This window comes from Fundulus heteroclitus, chromosome 12, assembly GCF_011125445.2.
Source record: "Fundulus heteroclitus isolate FHET01 chromosome 12, MU-UCD_Fhet_4.1, whole genome shotgun sequence".
In the NCBI taxonomy this organism is placed as follows: Eukaryota; Metazoa; Chordata; class Actinopteri; order Cyprinodontiformes; family Fundulidae; genus Fundulus; species Fundulus heteroclitus.
The window spans coordinates 32,232,800-32,252,972 of NC_046372.1; the positions used below are offsets into that span (position 1 = coordinate 32,232,800).

Below are 20,173 nucleotides of genomic sequence, written 5' to 3' on the forward strand. Positions count from 1 at the left end.
AAAAGCTGCACCTGTTTTTTATATATATATATTTGGGCTGATATCATTATGGTATTTGCTTCAATTGAAAGTGCATATACTGTAAGAGGACACTGTGTCGCTGTTTGTAGAGGAAGTGAACAAAATAAAAAAAGCCCATCATATGGTCTGGCAGATTTTGGGCACCAAACCAGGGATGACAAATGTGCTCTTGCAATAATTCAATCTGCTCTCATAATTCTCTAACTTTTAGGGACAGACAGAATGAAGACTTTTTTTTTTTTCCTGGCAATTAAGCCGCCAAATCATCGTCCAATAACTGTGATCAAGTGTTAGTTAAGATGCTTTTTCTCTCCATTGACAGATTGAGGGGTATAAAGATACTTGGTAAGTGGCAGAAAGTTACTGTGAATATGTTAACGAGACGATTCTGGTGTTGCGTCCAAAATGTTGTCATTTTGTTTATGTCACAGGAAGGATATTAAGTTTAAGTAATGACAGAAGGGATGGAGCTTGTTTGAGGAAAGAATAAGATCAGCTACAGTTGATGCTCTCACATATTTCTCACTTTTAAAATAGCTTGTTTTTTTCATGCTGGTAACATTTCAGCTTTGACAGTTAAATTTCATAGTGAACTATAATGACAAGAAAAGTCCTAAATCTTACTCTGGGGGCTTTAAACAAGAATCGAGAATCTTTATTGTCACCGTGTGTTAGCATAGTCAAATGTTTTTGAGACAGGCACTGGCTCAAGATGCACGCAGATTACATATAACACGCAGACACAACAAGACAAGTAGATTGCACTGACCTCCCTGAGACGCTTAAAGCTTGCAAATAGTCTTTAGGGTCTGACAAGATTCCTATCCGGGTCCAACAAGTCCGATAGCAGTCCCTTTGTGAACAATATGAGTTACTGTGTAGTTGAATAAATTAATCTCTCAACACTCTCAGGATGATGCACTCACTCCCGCAGTAAACACTGTGCAAAAATGTTAAGCCTACATTTACAGAACTGTGCGATCTGCATGGATGGATGTCCAGCCAGACATTCCCTAAGAAATTAGAGTGCGCAAATAGTGATATGTAACTATTAGCAGAATATAGCAGTAGTGTGATTGTAACACGTAACAGACCACAAACCTCTCAGCAAACTTACAGCTTTTGGAAATAAGTTGTTTTTGAGTCTATTAGTTTTTGATTTAATGTTTCTGAAGCGTTTACCTGGTGGGAGTGGGTCAAACAGAGCATTGCCCAGGTGGGTGGGATCTGTGGCAATGCGTCTGGCCCTGTTCTGGACTTTTGTGTCATAAACTGTGTATAGATCTTGTAGACGGTGTTGCACAATCCCCCATGCTATCCTCAACACCTGTGCTAAATACTACGCTGAGACATAAAATAATTTCTAGTGTAGCTCTGTAAAAGTTTTTTTAACAGCTTAGTCCGGTCCATTACAGTTTCCTGAGGAAGAAGACCCGTTGTTGGACCTTCTTCACCAGATGGGAGGTGTTTACAGTCCAGGAGAGGTCAGAGTAGATATGAATGTCCAGGAACTTTATGCTATCCAAACGCTCCACCACCTCCCCTGTATGTAGAGAGGAGCGTGTTCAGTCTTCCTGGACCTCCTGTAGTCTCCTATTACATCCTTGGTCTTGCTGGTGTTCAGGGTCAGATTGTTCCTGGAACACCACTGTGTCAGATTGTGGACCTCCTCTCTGTAGTGGGTCTCATCATTGTTGCAGATGAGACCCACCACAACCATGTTTGTGGGTTGGATAGCAGAGCAGTCCTGTGTGAAGCTGAGCTGAAGTCCATGAATAGCACCCTAACATGATACACCGGTCTTACATTTCCTGTCCAACATCGATTCTGATCCAAACCAAATGATTTTTTTCTTTCTTGAATGCCTGTTTACACATAAAGGAGAAAAAAAAAGTAGCTTCAGGTTCTTTGATAGAGATAGTAGTTTTGAATCAAACAGAAAATGAAGCAATTACAAATGATCCCCATTTGTGCATCAAAGCATGCATCCCTACTGTTTATTGATAAACTCCAAAATGTGCATAGAAGTGCAAGTTGTTGGTTAATGTTTTTATAGACTGAACGTGGTGGAAATTCTTGGTCTTGATGCATTTTATCAATTGAAACATATGCCAATGACAAATTAGAGCCGATCAAGGGGGCAAAAAAGGGTCATTTCAATCTCTGGTCGATGGATCAATGCATCTCAAGCTTATTAAATAAAGTTGATGACACAAGAAAACAAATCACAAATAGCTGATTTACACTGAAATCTTATCACAACATTAGATGGAAAGAACAAAGACGTTGAAATAAATCAAAGCATGTGTTGAAGGATGCAGCTGAGATGGCTGTTAAGCTTTTGGCAACATCATGTACGAACAGCTCATCTTGACAAGCCAAAGGGATCGGGTAAAGGAGCTATTAAATCTGCCTTTAAAGCCTGTAAAAAACATGTCTGGCCGTGTGTTTAAAAATAAAATCTGTGATCATTTCTTTATGTTAACCGGCAGGAAAAGATGTATGTCCTGGTGATGGTGGATCCCGATGCTCCCAGACGCTCCCAGCACGCTTCCTACTGGAGGCACTGGTTGGTTGTCAACATAAAGGTACAGTAAGTACTCCCAGAAGTTCTGCTCCTTCACCTCATTGGTTTTGGCGATGGTGATACAGACACTGCTTTTTTTTATTGGATTAGAAAGTCATACTGTATGATAAAAATTTACAAAGTCGTGTTTGGTAGCTTTTTCTTTTTTTTTTTATGTCTGCATTTTCATAATCTCATGGTCTGACTTGGCACGTCTCGTGTTTACATCTGCATCAGGGCCGATCGTAAAGCTGAAAAATTATGAATGGTTTGTTTTTTTTTAAGCCGAACTCGGTTGCAAAAAATAAAACAGTGCCAAGTTTGAAAATGTTAATTTTTCATATCATGTATCTTGTGCAATAAATGCCTGTGACAAAAGTGTGGGAGTAAGTCTTTCTAAATGGCTGTGAAAGTTTGCAAGGCCCTGTCAGCAGCAATTTCCCTCTGCTGCGCAGTGCCTGGGACGTGTCAGTGCGAGCGTGTGAGACTGAGATTGGGGAGAGCAGCATGCGAGGCGCACACTTTTCCTCCCATAGTGCTCCAGTCCCTCAGCTCCCCCTTCAGTGGAGAGATCTTGGCAGAGTGTCCTCCCTTCATCTGTTCCCCCAGGCAGAGCAGCTCCCCCAATGATCCACACTTCTCCATATTTTACACCCCCAAAATGGGCACGGCTCCGATCCCCTTATTTCTCTTCGTATTTCACTCCTTTTTATCCATTCGCTTGTGTGTTTTCGCATTCTTGCATTCTAACGCCAAATGCATGTTGAGTTGTTGATTGCCTCAAATATTTTGAGGTTTGCAGACATTTTTTTTATAATCCCTCGAGAACTGGGAGATCAACCCAGTAGATTAGAAACTAGTGGTCTGAAAAGCAAGATCACAAAGCCGCTTCAGAGAGGTTTTTCTTTTTTTTTTTTTTTTTTTGAAGACTTGGTTAAGCGAGCACCACATGCATTCAAAGATCCAAACATGTTGGATTTTTGATAGACTCTCAACAGGTATAGATTTAACGTTTCATGATTTGTTCTGTAAAAAAAAAAAAATTGCTCTTAGGAAATAATTTATGCGGCCATGTTTTTCTTGGCTGGTAAGTATTAAAGATAGCATCCAGTGGTGCATCTTTTTTTTCACAAACAGACAATATAAAGCCAGCTGGGTATGAAGTATGGATTACCGCTGCAGGATTTCACAAAATGTAAAGTTGTTTTTTTTTTTTTTTAAAAACTGCTAGTTGTGCTTTGGGTGTATTTGAGTCCAAGATGCCTTGAATCAGTTGGCATTAGTAAAGATTTTCACTCATATTTGCATATCCTGTGTAAGAAGACTTATTTTCCTAATTGACTGACATTAAATCAAGACAGGCATTTTAGATCAGTTAGGATTACTGAAATTATATCTATTTTCTAAATGCCAGAATAATAAAACAGATTCTTTTTTTTCTTTTTTTTTTTGCTTTTATTAATTTTGATGCTTACTTTTTCATAGTCATTAGTAGAATTGCATTTGACAGACTTTTTGGGTTTCTTTTACAAACTTCTCACATTATTTTAGTGGGATTTTGGCCCATTCCTCTGGACAGAATTGGTGTAACATCGTCAGCTTTGCAGAACCTCGTGCTCACACATCTGTGCAACTCTGCCCACAAATGGGACTGGGATCAGAGCTTTTGGGTGGTCACAAAAAATTCTGACTTCATGACTGATTGTTGTTGTTTTTCAACATTTCCTCATGATACCCGTCAAGAATTTAAAAACTGTACTCAAGGATAGACCAGAGCTGTGGAAGATGCATGATTCATTCCCTGATTTTGTTTTATTTCATAGATTTTTTCATAAAGTACCACACTAGGGAAGGGTTTGTTTGAGGAGCTGCCTTAAATACATCCACAGTTGGGCCTCCCTTTAGCTGAGCTGTTGTGAATGATCCTGTCAAAAGTTTCCATTGTCATGACATCATACACATTGTTTAAGGAATAGTAATGATAAAGTGTGATAACTTCTGACTTTCAGAAAAGAAAGATTTTCTAACAAAGTCTCTACCTCATTATTTTGGCATATAGCAAGCGGAGACAGTTTTGTAATCCAAACAGACCTAAAACATGGAAGGTTTAGTCTGATTCAATGTCAGACGGTGTGAAAAAAAATAGTTGTCAAACAGTGTGTGTAATTATCTGGTTTGATTCCAGTCTGCCTTCACAAAACATTTCTCTGTGTTTCAGTGCATCCAAATATTCCTGAAAACCTTGCAGCTGAAGCATTAAAAACATTCTTATGAAAAGAAAAAAACAGGAAAAATATGACGGGTCATTCTGAAAAGCCCTCTTATTAGATGCCTGTCGTGTGATGTCATCACAGGCAGGAGCCAGGGGATTGTTTTTAAAATAGATTTTATTGCAATTAAATAACATTTTACAACAATATAGCGAAAGAAACATCAGAAACTCTGACAATGACATGTTGTTCTGTATATGATAAACTACAGATCCATTCAATAAATTAAAGTATTACTGAAAAGTCCAGTTATTTCTGTAACTCAATTCACCAAGTGAGGCACATTATTTAGATGAATGATTTTTCTGCTTATAGCTAATGCAAATACGACAGTTAAAACTAGAATATGACATCAGACTAATAAAAACAGGTTTGCTACAGAAAAGTGATCTTAACGTAAAGTATGTTTAATACCTGCTTAAAAGTTATTTTCTAAATGCACTTTTAATCTGACAAACAAGCTTCATAAGAAAGCATGTTCTAATTTACTGAATATGGCTGTAAAGTGGGTTTCATTTAGGTAATAAAAACATCTAAACAGGAACTTTATTATTTACCTCAGATCAAGGAGAGGCGGGTACACAGCGGAAGAAAGAAACACAGCAATTTCCACTTCATGAAACTTCACTAAGCATCACCTTTAATTTTTTTATTCTCGAGCTCGTAAAGACAGCCTGGTTTATTCACCAGCTGTGAATAAACAAATATCTTTCAAGCCTTCAGACAGACGACATTCTCTCAAGCAATTCAATTTCCTGTCACTTGTGTGGGTGTTGACCTGCTCTGCCCATGTTGGATTGGCCAATATGATGGGATGTTTTTCTGATTGTGACTGGTGGTTGGTCAGCAGGGTTAATGAGCCTTTTGAGTGAAGGCAGCTGTAGTGGGAGGTGTTTAATTGACCAGGGTGCCTAGGTGACACGGTACCACCTCCATTTTGCCTCAAATGTCAATCTCAATGCGTTGGATTTTTTTTTTTCGAGCTTCGGTCTGTTGAGTTTGTGAATGAACGCTTGTAATTCAGCAAACTAATGAGTGCTGAGGTTCTGATTGAAGAATAAATAGTTTGTCTTTAAAAATGTAAAGCATGCTGTGCAATAATATTCTTGGGCATGTTTGTTGATTTTAACTCTGAGGTCAGCTTCAAATGTCAAATAGATTGCTGTTTACTTTTTCACAATTCAAATATATGAGCCGCAGCAGCCATATTCTCTTCATATATATTCATGGTTCCAGGGTCGTACAACCTTGCCCTGGTTTGCAGATGTATCCATAATTACAGTGTATTCTTTGGAGTTGTAAAGAAGAAGATTTCCATAATTCAGCCGAAAGCGAAGTGAGGTCAGCCTGGACTGAGCAGCAAGCCACAGCAGATTTAAACTGATTCCTCTGTTACAGTCTCTTTAGAGAAGAAAAAGAAACACAATAAGGACACATTGAAGTAGCTCGTGTGTTGGTGCATCGCTCGCCTCTGCTCCGAGTACCAGCACAACACATGGCTCTTCACTTAACAAAACATGTGCTGAGGATCTCCTTGCTTTATGTCAGCCTTGCCAGAACTCTCTCGAGAGCAGGATTTGCAATATTTGAATATTTGTTGCCAGGTTCAGTGCTGTGCCTCACACAGTGTTTATCCACAGCAGTATGGAGCTTTACGCGAGGCAGATTGAAGAGATAAACATTGCTTCCTGACATAGGAAGGCTTCATGGGCTTCCTTACACCAAATACGAACCTGATTTATATTCTTCCACAACAATTAGTGTTTTTAAAATATCCTATAGAAAGTTGTGCCAGTAAAAAGCTTTAAGCAGCCCATTGACATAACCTGCTGTTAATGTAGTAAAAAACAATTACATTTAAATCACATGAACAAACAATAAATTTGAAACTGTTATTTGGGGATATTAGGGGTCAAAGATGCTGATTAACAAAATATGATAAAGAAGCTCTTGAAATAGATGACTCCCACTGTTTGTTGCAGTTCTCTCAAGTTCTTCTTGGTTTTAGAAATAGATTTTCTTTTTAATAAATATAATTAACAGCATTCAAAATATTTCTTTCTAGCCTTCCTGCCATGAGCAGTTATTAATAATTTACGTTGGGAGCAGGGGTGACATCCCACACTTCGTGTGAGAAAAATGCCTCTGTGAAACAAGGATTTGTTCATTTACTACGCTGCTAAAATGTACTTTAAAACGCAAAACAAATGTTTTAGTGTTGACATTTGAAACTGGTTTTGAAACTCTCATTTTAGCACTTAGCTCAGTTTGAGTGGTTAGCATTACTGTCAGTAAATGTCAGTCTCATTGTATATGGTAGACCCGCAGCTTAACTCTGAGATTTTAATAACACCAAAGTTTAATATAATAAAACAGCAGCTTTGCCGCATTATGCTCAATCCTCCTGCTATCTGCCAAGTCACTCCCTTACCGATTTGATGACATGTCCCCAAGCCAGGTAGAAATTGAAGGCCATCAGCAAACATCTTATTTTCATGAATGAAAAAATACAAAACGGTGAAGAGAGGAAATGACCTGCATCTGCCACAATCTAGGCTGTACCAGCCTGAATGAACAACAGGCCTCAAGAGAAAATACAGTTTCCATTTGAGTGGCTACGCCTCTGGTGCTTTCTGTCACTTGACAGTGAAGTGTTAGCGCCACCTATTAGTTGTTAGGTATGTATGGTGTATGCTTTGATCAGAAAAAGATCAGTCAGTCACAGATCAGGGCCTGTCCAGCTAGAAATAATCTCCTTTAGCTAACCACACAACTTTTCCTTGCATCTCTATTCCCTCATCATTATCCTCACTTTGGAAGCAATGCATGCTACTTTGGCCTCTGGCTGGCCTTGTTTGCCACCGTCAATTGTTTTGTTTGACTGTGGAAATGAGCAGGTTTAGGAGAAGCTGTTTTCTTGTAGTTACTCCTTGTTGCCTGAAGATCAACCCATCTGCCTCACTTGAATTGTTCTCTTTTCGTTTCCTTTTGCAAGGGTGGCTGAAATAAATCTGTCACATCATAACTTTAGAAACAGCAGTAACAGAATACTGCTGAAATTTTCCATACAGTTAGATAAACCTTAACAAGCAAACAGTAAATTATAAATTTGCCTCATTTATGTTTATTTTATGAGAATTCCTCAGAGTGCCAACAGGTATGTAAGCAGGGTTTTTTAAAATATGTTAAAGTGGGAATATGTTCCAGTTGATTAAGTTAAATCCTGAATTTTTTCAAAAATAATTTCAGCTCTAGATTGAGTCTCCACAATAAAAGCGCATTTCTGCCATGGGTTTACATTTTTACCAACATACTGACGTTACAGTGTAAATTATATTTGGTTGATAATTACTTTCCTGGTAAATTTAATTCTCATCTAATAAAATCCGCAACTGGTGTCAATACAGCACACCTAAACAAAAACAGAAATGAAAAATGAGATATTAATGATAAATCTGCACAACGCTTCCTAATTCTGCAGCCATCACCACAACTTGTCGCCTTGTCTCAGCTGCTCGTTTTAGGTCATGAAAACAACCACCAGCACATCTTTACAAACCTGCAGAATAGAAATGCAGAAGTTACACTATAAACAATCATAATTTTGTGTTTATATCAACTGTCAAGTTTTTTTTTTTCCCATCACATCTTTAGTTTGGTCTGCCAAGAACAATTTATTCCACCAATTAAGTGTAAACTGTGTGGCTGGATGTCTTGTCTTTTCTCACCAGCTGTCCACTTGCTTTTAGAATAACATTATTAGATGATGGATATGCATTTTCAATGCAGCTGCCTATTGTGATTGACCCTCTGAGCTACAAAAACAGTCATTTAGAATCTTCTTCATCACGCACCCGTGTTTTCACATGAATTATGGACAATTACCAAAATAAGCGTACAACAGATTGTTGTCTCGCTCTCGGAGTCGAATTCCAGATTGTGAGCCTCTCCCTCCTTCTCTCTGCTCTCCTGGAGTCTAAATCAATACAGATGTTCTGCTGAGGACTCGCAGTAATAATTACTGTAACAAACAAATCATTTGGATCCGAATGGAGTCCATGTTTATATAAATACAGCACAGGTACAGGCACTTATTTTCTCCTTAATACACTCATAAAAGCAGAAGATATTAATTTCTGTTAAACATTGACTTCCAGTTTTAGGGTGGACTTATGTGTAATCTGAGATGTCTCCCTCTTAAAGGTGTGTCACTGCAAAAGTAATCGTTCAAACAAAGTTAAAGTTGAAAGGTTTTTCTTGCCATTTAAAAGAGTTCAGATCTCCTATTCAGTGCCAGATAAGGTCACTTTAGGTCCCGTTTAGTCAGCATAATGCTGGATTTTTAGGTTCTATCAATGGGAAGCAATCATATGATTATTGAAAGCCAGATGGACATCTGATTATTATAGTGCACGGGGGATATGCATGCTTTAACATCCTCCTCTGTTGTTGCAGCTCCCAAAAGAGGAAGGAGCCTGTGTTCTTCTGCAGCTCAAGCAAACGCTAACAGTGGAGTATTGTGACAGTATTAGACCAGCTGGCTTTGTGTTTGTGAATTCTGCGGCCTGCAGAGATCATCTGCTCCACACCTCAACATGTCCTTTAACTGCTAACTATTAGACGTGTAACCTCTTTACAGCTTTTAATTTGGTGCTAAACTCTCGAAATCATAACACTTTGGTTGTTTTGTCTCTTATTTTTATGATAAACCTCTCAGTGTTAAGCACAAAAAAGGCTCCCATCCACCCAAAAATAATAATTAAGCTTACATTTCTTTGCTTGATTAATAATGATATGAATGTGACTCACTTTATTTAATTCCGTGGCTCTAGAATTGTACATTTTCTTTTTGTTTATATGATGATTTGTTTTGATTTGGGTCTTTTCATTAAATTGATAAAATAGCTAACATGTGGCCAGCACAGACCTTTTTGGCATGGCATGTTCTTTGTTTTCTTACAGAATCATTTTGCATATTTAAAACAGTCTCGTGTCGATGACTCCATCACAATTGTCACTTCAAGGTGATTTTCAGAGTCCTCAGTTGCAGATCATTACTATCTTAGAAGCATGAAATTACAGGATTACAATATGAATGTTTGCAAAAGCCTAAGAGTTTTTTTTTTTTTTGCAAAGCTACCCGTACATATTTGCATTGTTCTTTATCCTGTAACTGTGTCTGCCGTGCATGTTGCGATTTAAGTGTTAATTTTTTTGACAGACAGCTGCCCCCATATGGAAGCCAAAAACCGTCTCCCAGAGGCCAGTCGAACCATAGCTAGCTGTACTGCGAGAACAAAGACGCAATAGTATTATTCATAATTAAACTCTCTTATTGTGTGCTCTGCTGAATATTTCCATTCTTCTGCGTCTCTCCTGCTCACTCTCGTTCCCCCTCTAAATACTTTGCACCTCGTGCTGGGAACATCTGTCTGGCGTCAGAGTGGAGCCTGGCTGTGCAGATTGGAGCAGGTAGAGGAGCACATTGTAGCCCGGCTAATGATGAGAGTGTCTGCCCTCTCTCTTGGAGGAGACGCAAGCTGCTGCTTCACGCTCGCTCACTCCACTCATACGCCCAGGGAAACAGATTTCCAAACATATGCAGTATGTTTTTAATCCAGTTGAGCACTTCAATCCCCAGCAAACACAAATAACCTTACGGGACATCCATATCTTATGACAAGGGGGTGGGCGCAAAGCAAGCGAACAATTTTTCTTTTTAATGTGATTTTTTTCATTTTTTTTTTTTCCCTCCCAAAGTTGCCAAACATGCTCATAACCCAGGTTAACAGTTTGGTTGAGTATGGCTTCACAAACTTTTACACAAAACTGCCTCCTTGCTTCACATCATGTGATGCAACTTCATCAAATCCAAACTCCGCTGACTGCACCTGTTGTCGTCCTTTATTTAAATGTAAACTTAGAGAAGGAACAAATGTTTTTTTTTTGCGAACGGATCGTTGTGATTAGCATGCATGCGAGTTGAATAAACCTGTTTGCCTGATTATGGGTGGTGCTAGAACTTAGTGTGATGTTCGTTTAGATGTAGAGGACCTTGAAGAACTGTTCTTACCCCGTTGAACTTTGCATTTTTTTTCGCGTTACAGCCCCACGCTTCCCCGAAGTATTTTGGCAGGATGTTTTGTGATAGACCAACCAAGAAGTAGTTCATTGCTGTGAAGTGAATGAAGCGATGAAAATAAAACAAAAAATCAGAAAATGGCGACATGCCTTTGTGTAAACCCAACACAACAAAGCCCCCACAGAAGTCACCAAATTAGTAAATAGTGTTGAAACGTTTCGCTGTGTGTAATCAAATCTTAGTTCTGTGAACACAGTAGAGGTTTCTTAGAGAAAATTAAGGAGCAACACGGCAAACAGCTCAGAGACAAAGTTGTGGAGAGGTTCAAAGCTGGGTTAGGTTGTAACAGCGTCACATTAGGTATCTCATGGAGTGCTGATCAAGTCATTTGAAAAAATTTGGCCATTCACCCAAAGCACAGGCTTAGTGAGGAGAACATAAAATAGCATGTAGATATAGGTGATTTGGTCAGATGAGATCTTTTTTTTGGGGGGGGGGGGGGGGCTGTAAAAGACTGTGTAAAGCAGAAACTAAGACTGCAAATCACCCTGGCAACATCATCCCCGGCTATGAAGCATGGAGATGCCTTTCCTTCAGCAAGGGCATGGAAGTTGGTCAGAGTTGAAGACGGATAGCGCTGAAACAGGCCAGTGAAGGAAGACAACTCGTTAGCTGTTGGGACTGTGGTGGAGGTTCACCTTAAAGCCAGACGACACGATGAAATGGATCTAAATCACTCCTAAATCCAAATGAGAATCATTAAATTAATAAAAAATGATGTTCACAGAAACTCTCCATCCAGTGGGACTGATTTTGAGCTATTTTACATAGAAGAATTGGTAAAGGAAAAGGTGCTTCTACAAAGTATTGACTCAAGGGGCTGAATACAAATACCAGTCGCTCTTTTTAAGATATTGTAAAAGCTTTGAAAATCCCGTGTCACTAACTTTGCTCTGAGTTTGGTCTTTCACCTAAAATCCCAATAAAACGCATTAAAATCTGTGGTTGGCAACGTGGCAAAATATGAACAAGGCCCTCTGTTTGGAGCTTAAATGTTAAATTGTTAAACATTTAATATGTAAAACTTTCTCTACTGTAGCCTTAAATTAGGCTTGCTGTCACAAAGTTTAAATGCAAGTGCTTTGTTTTATTTATTTTTTTTAAAACAATCAGAACCCTCCCTCGTTACAAGTCAACAATGGTCCTTAACACTAAAGCGCAGCTGGAGGTGCTTAACATTTGGAGCATGTGCTCATCCCGTCAACTACAGCCAGATAAATGTCAGAGGTGGTGCTACATGGAGTTCAGCTTTGGGAAGTCGTTCCTCATTAAACCTCCTCAGACCTACCTCACAGCTGCTCATGTGCTTATTTGTGCTTTTTTTTTGCTCCGGATTTGTTTGTTTTTTTCCAGTCGTACATGTCCCACCTATGTTTGGACGTGTGCGGCGTTGCATCCAGAGGTTGTTGTATCTTTAGCTGTTGAGATGACAGTTTTGTGTCAGGACTTGCTGGCACTTGTTGTCACTTCCCGGCATCTGGGCCCTCACCCCCACCCCGGCTCCTTGCACAAACTTCTTGTAACATTATCGAGTTATCGCGGCTTATTAACAAACAGGTTCTTCTTCAGTGTGGGCTGCTGCTCTCACTGTTCTCTGCCACCTAAAGGGAGAATTACATAAGAATCCTCCGCTCAGTTGTCAGCTCCATCCCCCGTCCATATACTACAAACGCATGCACACACATTTTTTACACACACACACACACACGATGCTGTACAAGAGCTGATAACCTTCCGAGCATTTTCCATCTCTGTAAATACTGACCTCCTCGCTTTGCTCGCTGTGGTGAGATGATTGAAGAGGTCTCACTGCAGTTTACAATTAAAAATAGGGAATGCTGATCAGGGTGCAGGCAAAGAGAGAGAGAAAAAAAAATCCCACATAAATTACAGCTTTTACTGAAAGCCTGATGGTGTGTTCGAGGAACCTAAATTCCTCTCGACTCTGCCCTGCCATTTTAGACTTTTTTCCTAAAGAGAAGCGTATCTGTTTTATTTAATACAGGTCGGTTTACTGTGCGTCATTTATTTCTAGCCTGGATATACAGAATAACGATTACATTCCCAGAAAACAAGGGCAACCTGGAAAGCCCTCTCTGATCCATTCTGTCACACTAAAGCCTAGGAGGGGTGGGGGGGGGGGAGCGTGTTGGACCTTATCCATGTAAAGAGCAGTTTTTAAAAAATGCTTGCGCTGTACACATAAAGGCGCTTCTTTTAATATGTGCCCCCTTTCTTCACACCCACGGCCATTGTGTATAAAATCCTGTTTTTCCTGAAAAGATTTTTAGTCGCAGCCGCAGACAATGTTCCCCCACACAAGCTGTCGTCTTTGTCATACCCCCCTCCCCTCCACTTCAGTCAGGAAAACAGGATCTTTGGCAGTCGGCCCCGTGTGCAAATTTTTGTGTGTGTGCGCGTTTCTAGGGTACAGGTGGAGGGGGCAGTTGGTCGGGAGGGGAAAGGAGGGGGACGCTGACGGAGTTAGCCTACCTGTTCCTCCTGTGAAGTGGTCAACTTTGACAGATGTGCTGGAAGGTGTGGGCACAGGCACGGGAACGGGGCAGAAAGGGGCGGGTAAACGAACAAATGTCAGGGTTAGTGGGGGGTTGCCAGGGCTGCGGCTTTGGAAAACGCTTCCACTTCGGGGTGTCTCCTGATAAGGTGCAGCGAAGGGGATTGAGTCATGCTGATAAAAACAACTCACTAACAATTATGCTCACCTAAAATAGCCCTTACTTAAGTATACAGCAAATCTTGCCAGTTAATTGTACACAAAACAAAGAGTTGACAAAAGACCTCCTGAAGCCAACATATTTTTCCTGTGTTTTGGCATGCTAATTAAGTGTGACAGCCATGAATGCAAAGTTGGCAGATATTATGGTGGCCTGTCTAACTCTATGTGCAGACTATGATTGGAGTCTAAAAGTAACATTAAAGTGGAGCAAGTATGAAAATGCAGCCCAGGCTGAATTGCATAGTTTCGAAAGTGCCTGAAACTCAAACTGGTCCCAAATGTTGTATAATGAAAATGAAAGCGTTCTCACTTTGGGAACAATTGTTGTATTTATCCGCTAATGTAATTTGGTCCTGTGTGCATCGCTGTAAGAGTACCAAGGCTTTAGATATGGATACAAATCAACAATGCTTGGCTGAGTGTTAGTATTGTTAAATAACGTGCCCAGTTCTTTGAATGCCACACGTGTGTAACAAGAACTCACACCGTACAATGGATGTTGCAATTATTTGCACATTACAGCCCGTATCTGCAAGGGATTTGGTGATAAAGTTCCTGATATTCCTTGGATGGCGCTTGAAATGGCACGAAAAGAAAAAAAAAGAACAGAAAATCATCTTTCGCCACAAAGCAACCGTTTTATATCCATGTCAGGCTTTCGTTACTTAAGTAACATTGGAGCATTTCTTCCAAATTATTCTCCGGATTTGTTCAACTTGTGCTTATTGATATGCTGTCGGACTAACAACCCAAAAAGAAAGACCTCTGATCCTTGCTATTGACCATTATCATAGCCGAGAGGTTTGTTTCAATGCCGTGTTTTTATGCTACACTTGGTGAGAAAAAACCTGTTTACATTTCAGGGTGCTGTATAGTTCACTTCTCTCCACAGCTCAGTCCGATTCCAAAGCGCTGTATAGATTTCTTTCAGCTGATGAAATTAAAAAGACAGCAGTGTGTGTGTATGTGTGTATGTGTGTGTGTTTGTGTGTGTGCGGTGTGCCTTCCAGCAACGTGATTTGCCTGCGAGTTCACGATACGGGTTGAGAGGGGAGTTCCTTTGGGGGGGATTAAATAGCTCCCTCTCTTCGTTCCCTCCTCCCCTGCCCTCCATACTTGCAGAACACAAACAGCTTGCAGGGCTGTGCGGTACTTGTACAACATGTTTGCCACAGTGCTGCTCACAGGTAACAATAAACCGAGGTCAGAGGTTAAGAGGGATTGTGGAGCGCGGATTGTTGTGTGTTCCTGTGGCGAGCACGGCGCACAAACAAGGCATGGGAAGCGGTGCCTGACAGTGTAGCTGGGAGAAAGTGAGGGTGAGAAAGAGAGAGCGCAGTTGTCGGTACGGAGAAGGGGTTATCAACAAGAACGAGACTAGGTCTGGGTACACGAAGATGCGTTTGTGTTCTGTAAACTGTAATGTTAGAGCAGCGCTAGTTTGACGTCTTTATTCTGCAGAGCCCTGCAAGAACAGAGGCTGACATGAAAATCCTTAAGGAGCTACACAGATAGTGGTTGGCATTGTTTCCTAAAATGATTAGGAAGGAAAAAAATCTTAAATTTATTAGCTTTTCACTCCTCCTAAAGACATACAGCTCCGGTTTTCTTTGACCAAATCAATACCATTTTACAAACTAAACATCAACAATGGTGTTTCTGATCCGCTGGTTTCAGTTACATGAAAACAGAGGTCAAACGATATGTTGTCGGGTTCTTTTTTTTTGCTGCCAAACAAACATTTAGAAATCCCAGCAGCTGAAATTCAACCAAAAATAATTTTCATTTTACAAATGGGCTGAAGGCTGTTGAGACACTCCAGGTGACTCTCATGCAACTGTGTTTCCTGATCTTCTCCAGCTCACCTCCATCCCTCGAAACGGAGCGATTCCCCAGGACAGCAGATAACCTCAGCGCTGCTTGTTCCATTTCTCACTGAACCACAGCCAATTAAAGGCTTGCTATTACAATACCTTCCAGTTGTTTTAATGTTGCTTGGGCTCTTTAATGTTTAAGCACATTACTATAACAAACTTCAATGTGTTTTATTGGGATTTTGTATGGTATACCAACATAAAGTAGTGCGTATTTATGAAGTTAAAGGTGATGTACAAAACCTGAAAAGTGTGGCTGGCCTAATTATTCAGACCATTTTCCCTCTAATTCTCCTAAATAAAATCCAATGCAACTAACTTCCATCAGAAGTCACACAATCTGTGAATAGAGTTAATCTGTACGCAATTTAATTTCAGTAAAATTCCAGCTGTTCTGTGAAGGCCTTAGAGGTTTTTTAGAGAACATTAATGAACAAACGGCCTCATGAAGACCCAAGAACACAACAGACAGGTCTCGGATGAAGTTGTAGAGAATTGTAGGCAGGATTAGGATTAGGTTATGAAACAATATTCCAATATTGTACACCTGACTGAGCTTTTTACAATCTGCCATCCCAAAAATGGAAATAGTGAGGCACGGCTGCAAACCTATCAAGACATGACCTTCACCTTCAACTTACAGGTCGGGCAAGGAGAGCATCGATAAAAGAAGCAGCTAAGAGGCCTGTAGTAATTCTGGAGGAGCTGCAGAGATCCATCGCTCAGGTGGAAGAGGCTGCTGGCAGGGTTAAAAAAAACCATAGACAAATCTGGCCTTATTGAAGAGGGGCAGGAAGAAAGCCATCGCTGAAAGAAAGTTCCCAGAAGTCTTGCTAAAAGTTTGCTGGACACAATATGTGGGACACCCATCATGTGGAAGAAGGTGATTCAGTCAGATGAGAACAAATGTTATGTTTTTCATGCTAGTAGCAGCATCCTCTGGGCAAGGGTTTCTTCTCTGGGGACAGGGACCCTGGTCACTTTTGATGGGAGCATGGATAGAGCTAAAAGCAGGTCCTCAAAGAAAACCTGTTGGCGGCTGCAAAAGAGTTGAGACTGGGATGATATTACATTTTCCAGCCAGAACTACAATGCAGTGTTTCAGTAAGAGTGTGTTCATGAGTTAGTGGCAAAATACAAGTTTCAAGCTAAATCAGTTTGAGAATCTGTGGCAAGAGTAAAAAAAAATTGATGCTAAGAGATGCCATTCTTGCAATCTGGCTGAGCTTGAGCTCTTTGCAAAGCAGAATCGGTGGCAATTTCAGCATCTCGATTTCCAAATCTTTATGTAGATTTATCCCAAAAGACTTGCAGCTAAAGCAGCAGTAGAAAGTGATTCTAAATGTAAATGCACAAAGCACTTTTCAGGTTTATTATACGCACAAAGTTATACAATCAATGTATCATTTACGCCATTTGCAATTTTGCACAGCGTAGTGTTGTTCATAAAATCTCCCCAAGATACGTGGAAGTCTGTGTTTGTCATGTGGAAAAGGGTGAAAACGTTTGTAGATACTTTTTGCAAGGCTCTGTGACTGAGCAGCACAAAGATGCTGATGTCCAGTTGACAAACCTCTTAGAGCTTCTTGATCGACTTGAAGTTGTGCCACAAGATTCACACTTTTACCAGCTACTGCCCACGATTGTGTTTTCCTGTTTTATAGTCAGAGGAGGACGCGTTGGTGAGGCGCATGGATAATATCTAAAAATGGTAAATATCAGCCTAGATTGTCCTCAGACTGACAGCTTGCCCCACCTTTACATCAAATACGTAGACGAGACATGTATTTAGCTGTTCTATTTAAATGACACCTACTGTATGTCATTTTAGAAAAAAGAACAATATGTACTCCAGTATTAGAAGTTATACAATTTGATAAAATAAAAAATACATATTTTCCAGCATCATAAGTGTGATTATAAAAGTACCACATAACAGGAATATTACTACAATTTCTAATGCTGTATTGAAACCATTTACTATAAATATATTTTGACTTTACTAGTGAAGGGTTGAGCTGGCGAAGGGTTAAAGGATGAGCTGATGTCTTCTGAAAAATTAGTAACTGAATGCATTAACTGCATACCTGTCCAGGTTATCCAGAGCAAAAGACATCTGCATCATTTGTTAGTTCTGCTGGTGCAGTATTTAGGTACAGGTGCCATAACATAATTCCCTACTGCATATTCTAACAACTGGTCCAACTAATTAATTATGCAATGCATCGGTGAGTTTTTCTGAAATTATTTCAAGATTTGTTTTATTTATGTTCCTGAAAGTTTGGCAGAGTTAATGCACGTCTATAAACCAAGATTTCTGCTTCTGTCCCTTTGCATTTTGCATGCACAATGCATACATACTGTAGGTAGTCAAGTCCCTGACACCTTCACCGAATGTGCCGCTGCCATGTTTCGCTTAACTCACTTTGTAATTGTGGAAACTGCTGACAGAGTTGCATGTTATTCTCTCCAGCTGATAGTACATTATGCGTTTGGTGACCTGCTGAAATGAAATCCAGACCAATGGTGCATAAATTGGGATGCTGAAATATGTAGATTTTAAAATAACGCTTTTTAAAACATCCAGCATTTCTGCAAACGTATTCAGAACAAAAGCATATGTTTCATAACACAAATCAAGTCACTGTGCATTGCTGCACAGTATATGTTCTCTAAAAGTAGGAATTAATAATGAAGATGCTTTTTGGCCTAAAATTGCTATTCAAACAATTATGTACTTAGTTTCTTCCAACAAATGCATTCCACGTTATTGTTTTGCCTCATAGCAAAGCACCTAAAAGACTAAAACCTTTCATTCCAGCAAAGGCCGCTATTGGTCACCGTCAATAAAAGCATAAAAGCATTTATTTCCCACGTTTGTCAAATTAACAGCATACTCCATCTCCCATAGGACTTGTAAGGTTCATTAACCTTTCTGTGAAGTGGGACAGGTTTCCAGCAGTTACTATAACCTCTGTCACCCTGCTGCCTCAATTATAATAGAAGAATTAAACATCCAACAATTCAAAACAGTAATTCTACCTCTTAAATCCCTTTGTACCAGCTCTCGGTTGTTAATGACTAAAGACACTGAATGAACTATGGAGTTATCAGCAGATGTAACTGGACTGGAGCAAATCGAATAGCTACACTTAACAGCAGGGTTGCTGCCTGCATGTGTGCAGTTTTTGTTTTATGACTAAAATAATGATTCTGTTATTTTTAGGAAATGTTGCTTTTGTGCTGTATGACTAACGTACATGTACATTATACTGCCAAGTATTCTCTCCCTTGCCTTCACACACACATAATTGTATTGATTTAGGTGACATCCTATTTAATCCATAGGGGTTTCATATATATATCGCTCCAACCTTTGCAGCTACATCAGCTTGGACTCTTCTGGGATGGCGGACAATTTTTAAGACTGCTTTTTTGGGAATTTTTGACCACTTTTTTTCAGAAGCACACTCATAAGGGCCGGACAGTGATGCTGTATGAGAAGGCCTGGCTTTGATGCATCCCTGAGGGATGCATTAGAGCTGTTGTGCTTTGGAGCAATTTACTTTGTGTACTGGTTCGTAGTCATGGTAGAACAGGAAAGACTGATCCCCAAACAGCTCTCACAGAGTTTAGAGCAATAAGTCAAAATGTTTTAGCATGCTTAAGCAATGGGAGGTCTCTATTGGGTCTTAATGTGATTGGCCTTACATAAGGTTCCACATAATTGTAACGTAGAAACAAAATGATACATGATACTAATTTTTTCCATAAACGATCTGAAAGCTTTGGGTTGAATTATTAATCAAGCTCATTTATTCTGATACCCATGCATAAAGTAAAATGCAACAAACCAAACATGTGGTGCTCTGATCAGAGGAAACCAAAGTGGAACTTGATCATAGTGGTGGCAGCATCGTACTGAGACCAACAATATGGCCAGTGAAAACTAACGCTGCTGCTTGTTTTAAGCAAACAATCATCTCAGTCAAACATGGTGGTGGCCGCACTATGCTGTGGGACAATGGTTCAACTTTAAAGCATATTGATGTGATGAAACAAGCAAGCAGAAGAGTAGGTCCAATTGAGAATCTGGGACTTAAAGTGTAACTAACCAAGACGTAAAAGCCTAACCCCGCTCCCAGAGAAATTTGGAAAGATTCCTCCAAAGTTGGCAGTGCCAAGAGGCCGAGGGGCACAGCCAAGAGCGAGGATGAGCGAAAGGGAGTCAAATGGTGCTAACGTTACTAACATGGGTTAACGTTCAAATCAGTAATAAATGCTATCGATCAATGCTGTCAATGCTTGCAATTCTAACTCCTGACTCGCCACAGGGGTGTGTGTCTGAGTGAGATGCTTTTATACCTGAATGCAGGGCTGTGACATAGACATGTACCAAGCTACACTGTTTTAATCAATAGGAAAATTCAACTGCAGTAGCCATGTTTCAACCGTAAGAGGTCAGCCCTAAGACACTTTTATGCCAAATATTTCAGAATTAAACAATATTACACAGAAATGTTAAGATTTGGTGTTTGGTTGCTCTTTAAAAATTTCTTTTCC

At 39.9% G+C, this 20,173-nt stretch overlaps 1 protein-coding gene across 1 annotated transcript in view; it reads left to right on the top strand.

Moving 5' to 3' along the window:
* LOC105926800 (phosphatidylethanolamine-binding protein 4) overlaps nt 1-20,173 on the top strand; it is a 78,701-nt gene that overhangs the window by 30,736 nt on the left and 27,792 nt on the right. The window contains exon 4 of the mRNA XM_036144463.1: nt 2,514-2,609. Coding sequence (XP_036000356.1) covers nt 2,514-2,609 — 96 coding nt within the window. The remainder of the gene's footprint in view (nt 1-2,513; nt 2,610-20,173) is intronic.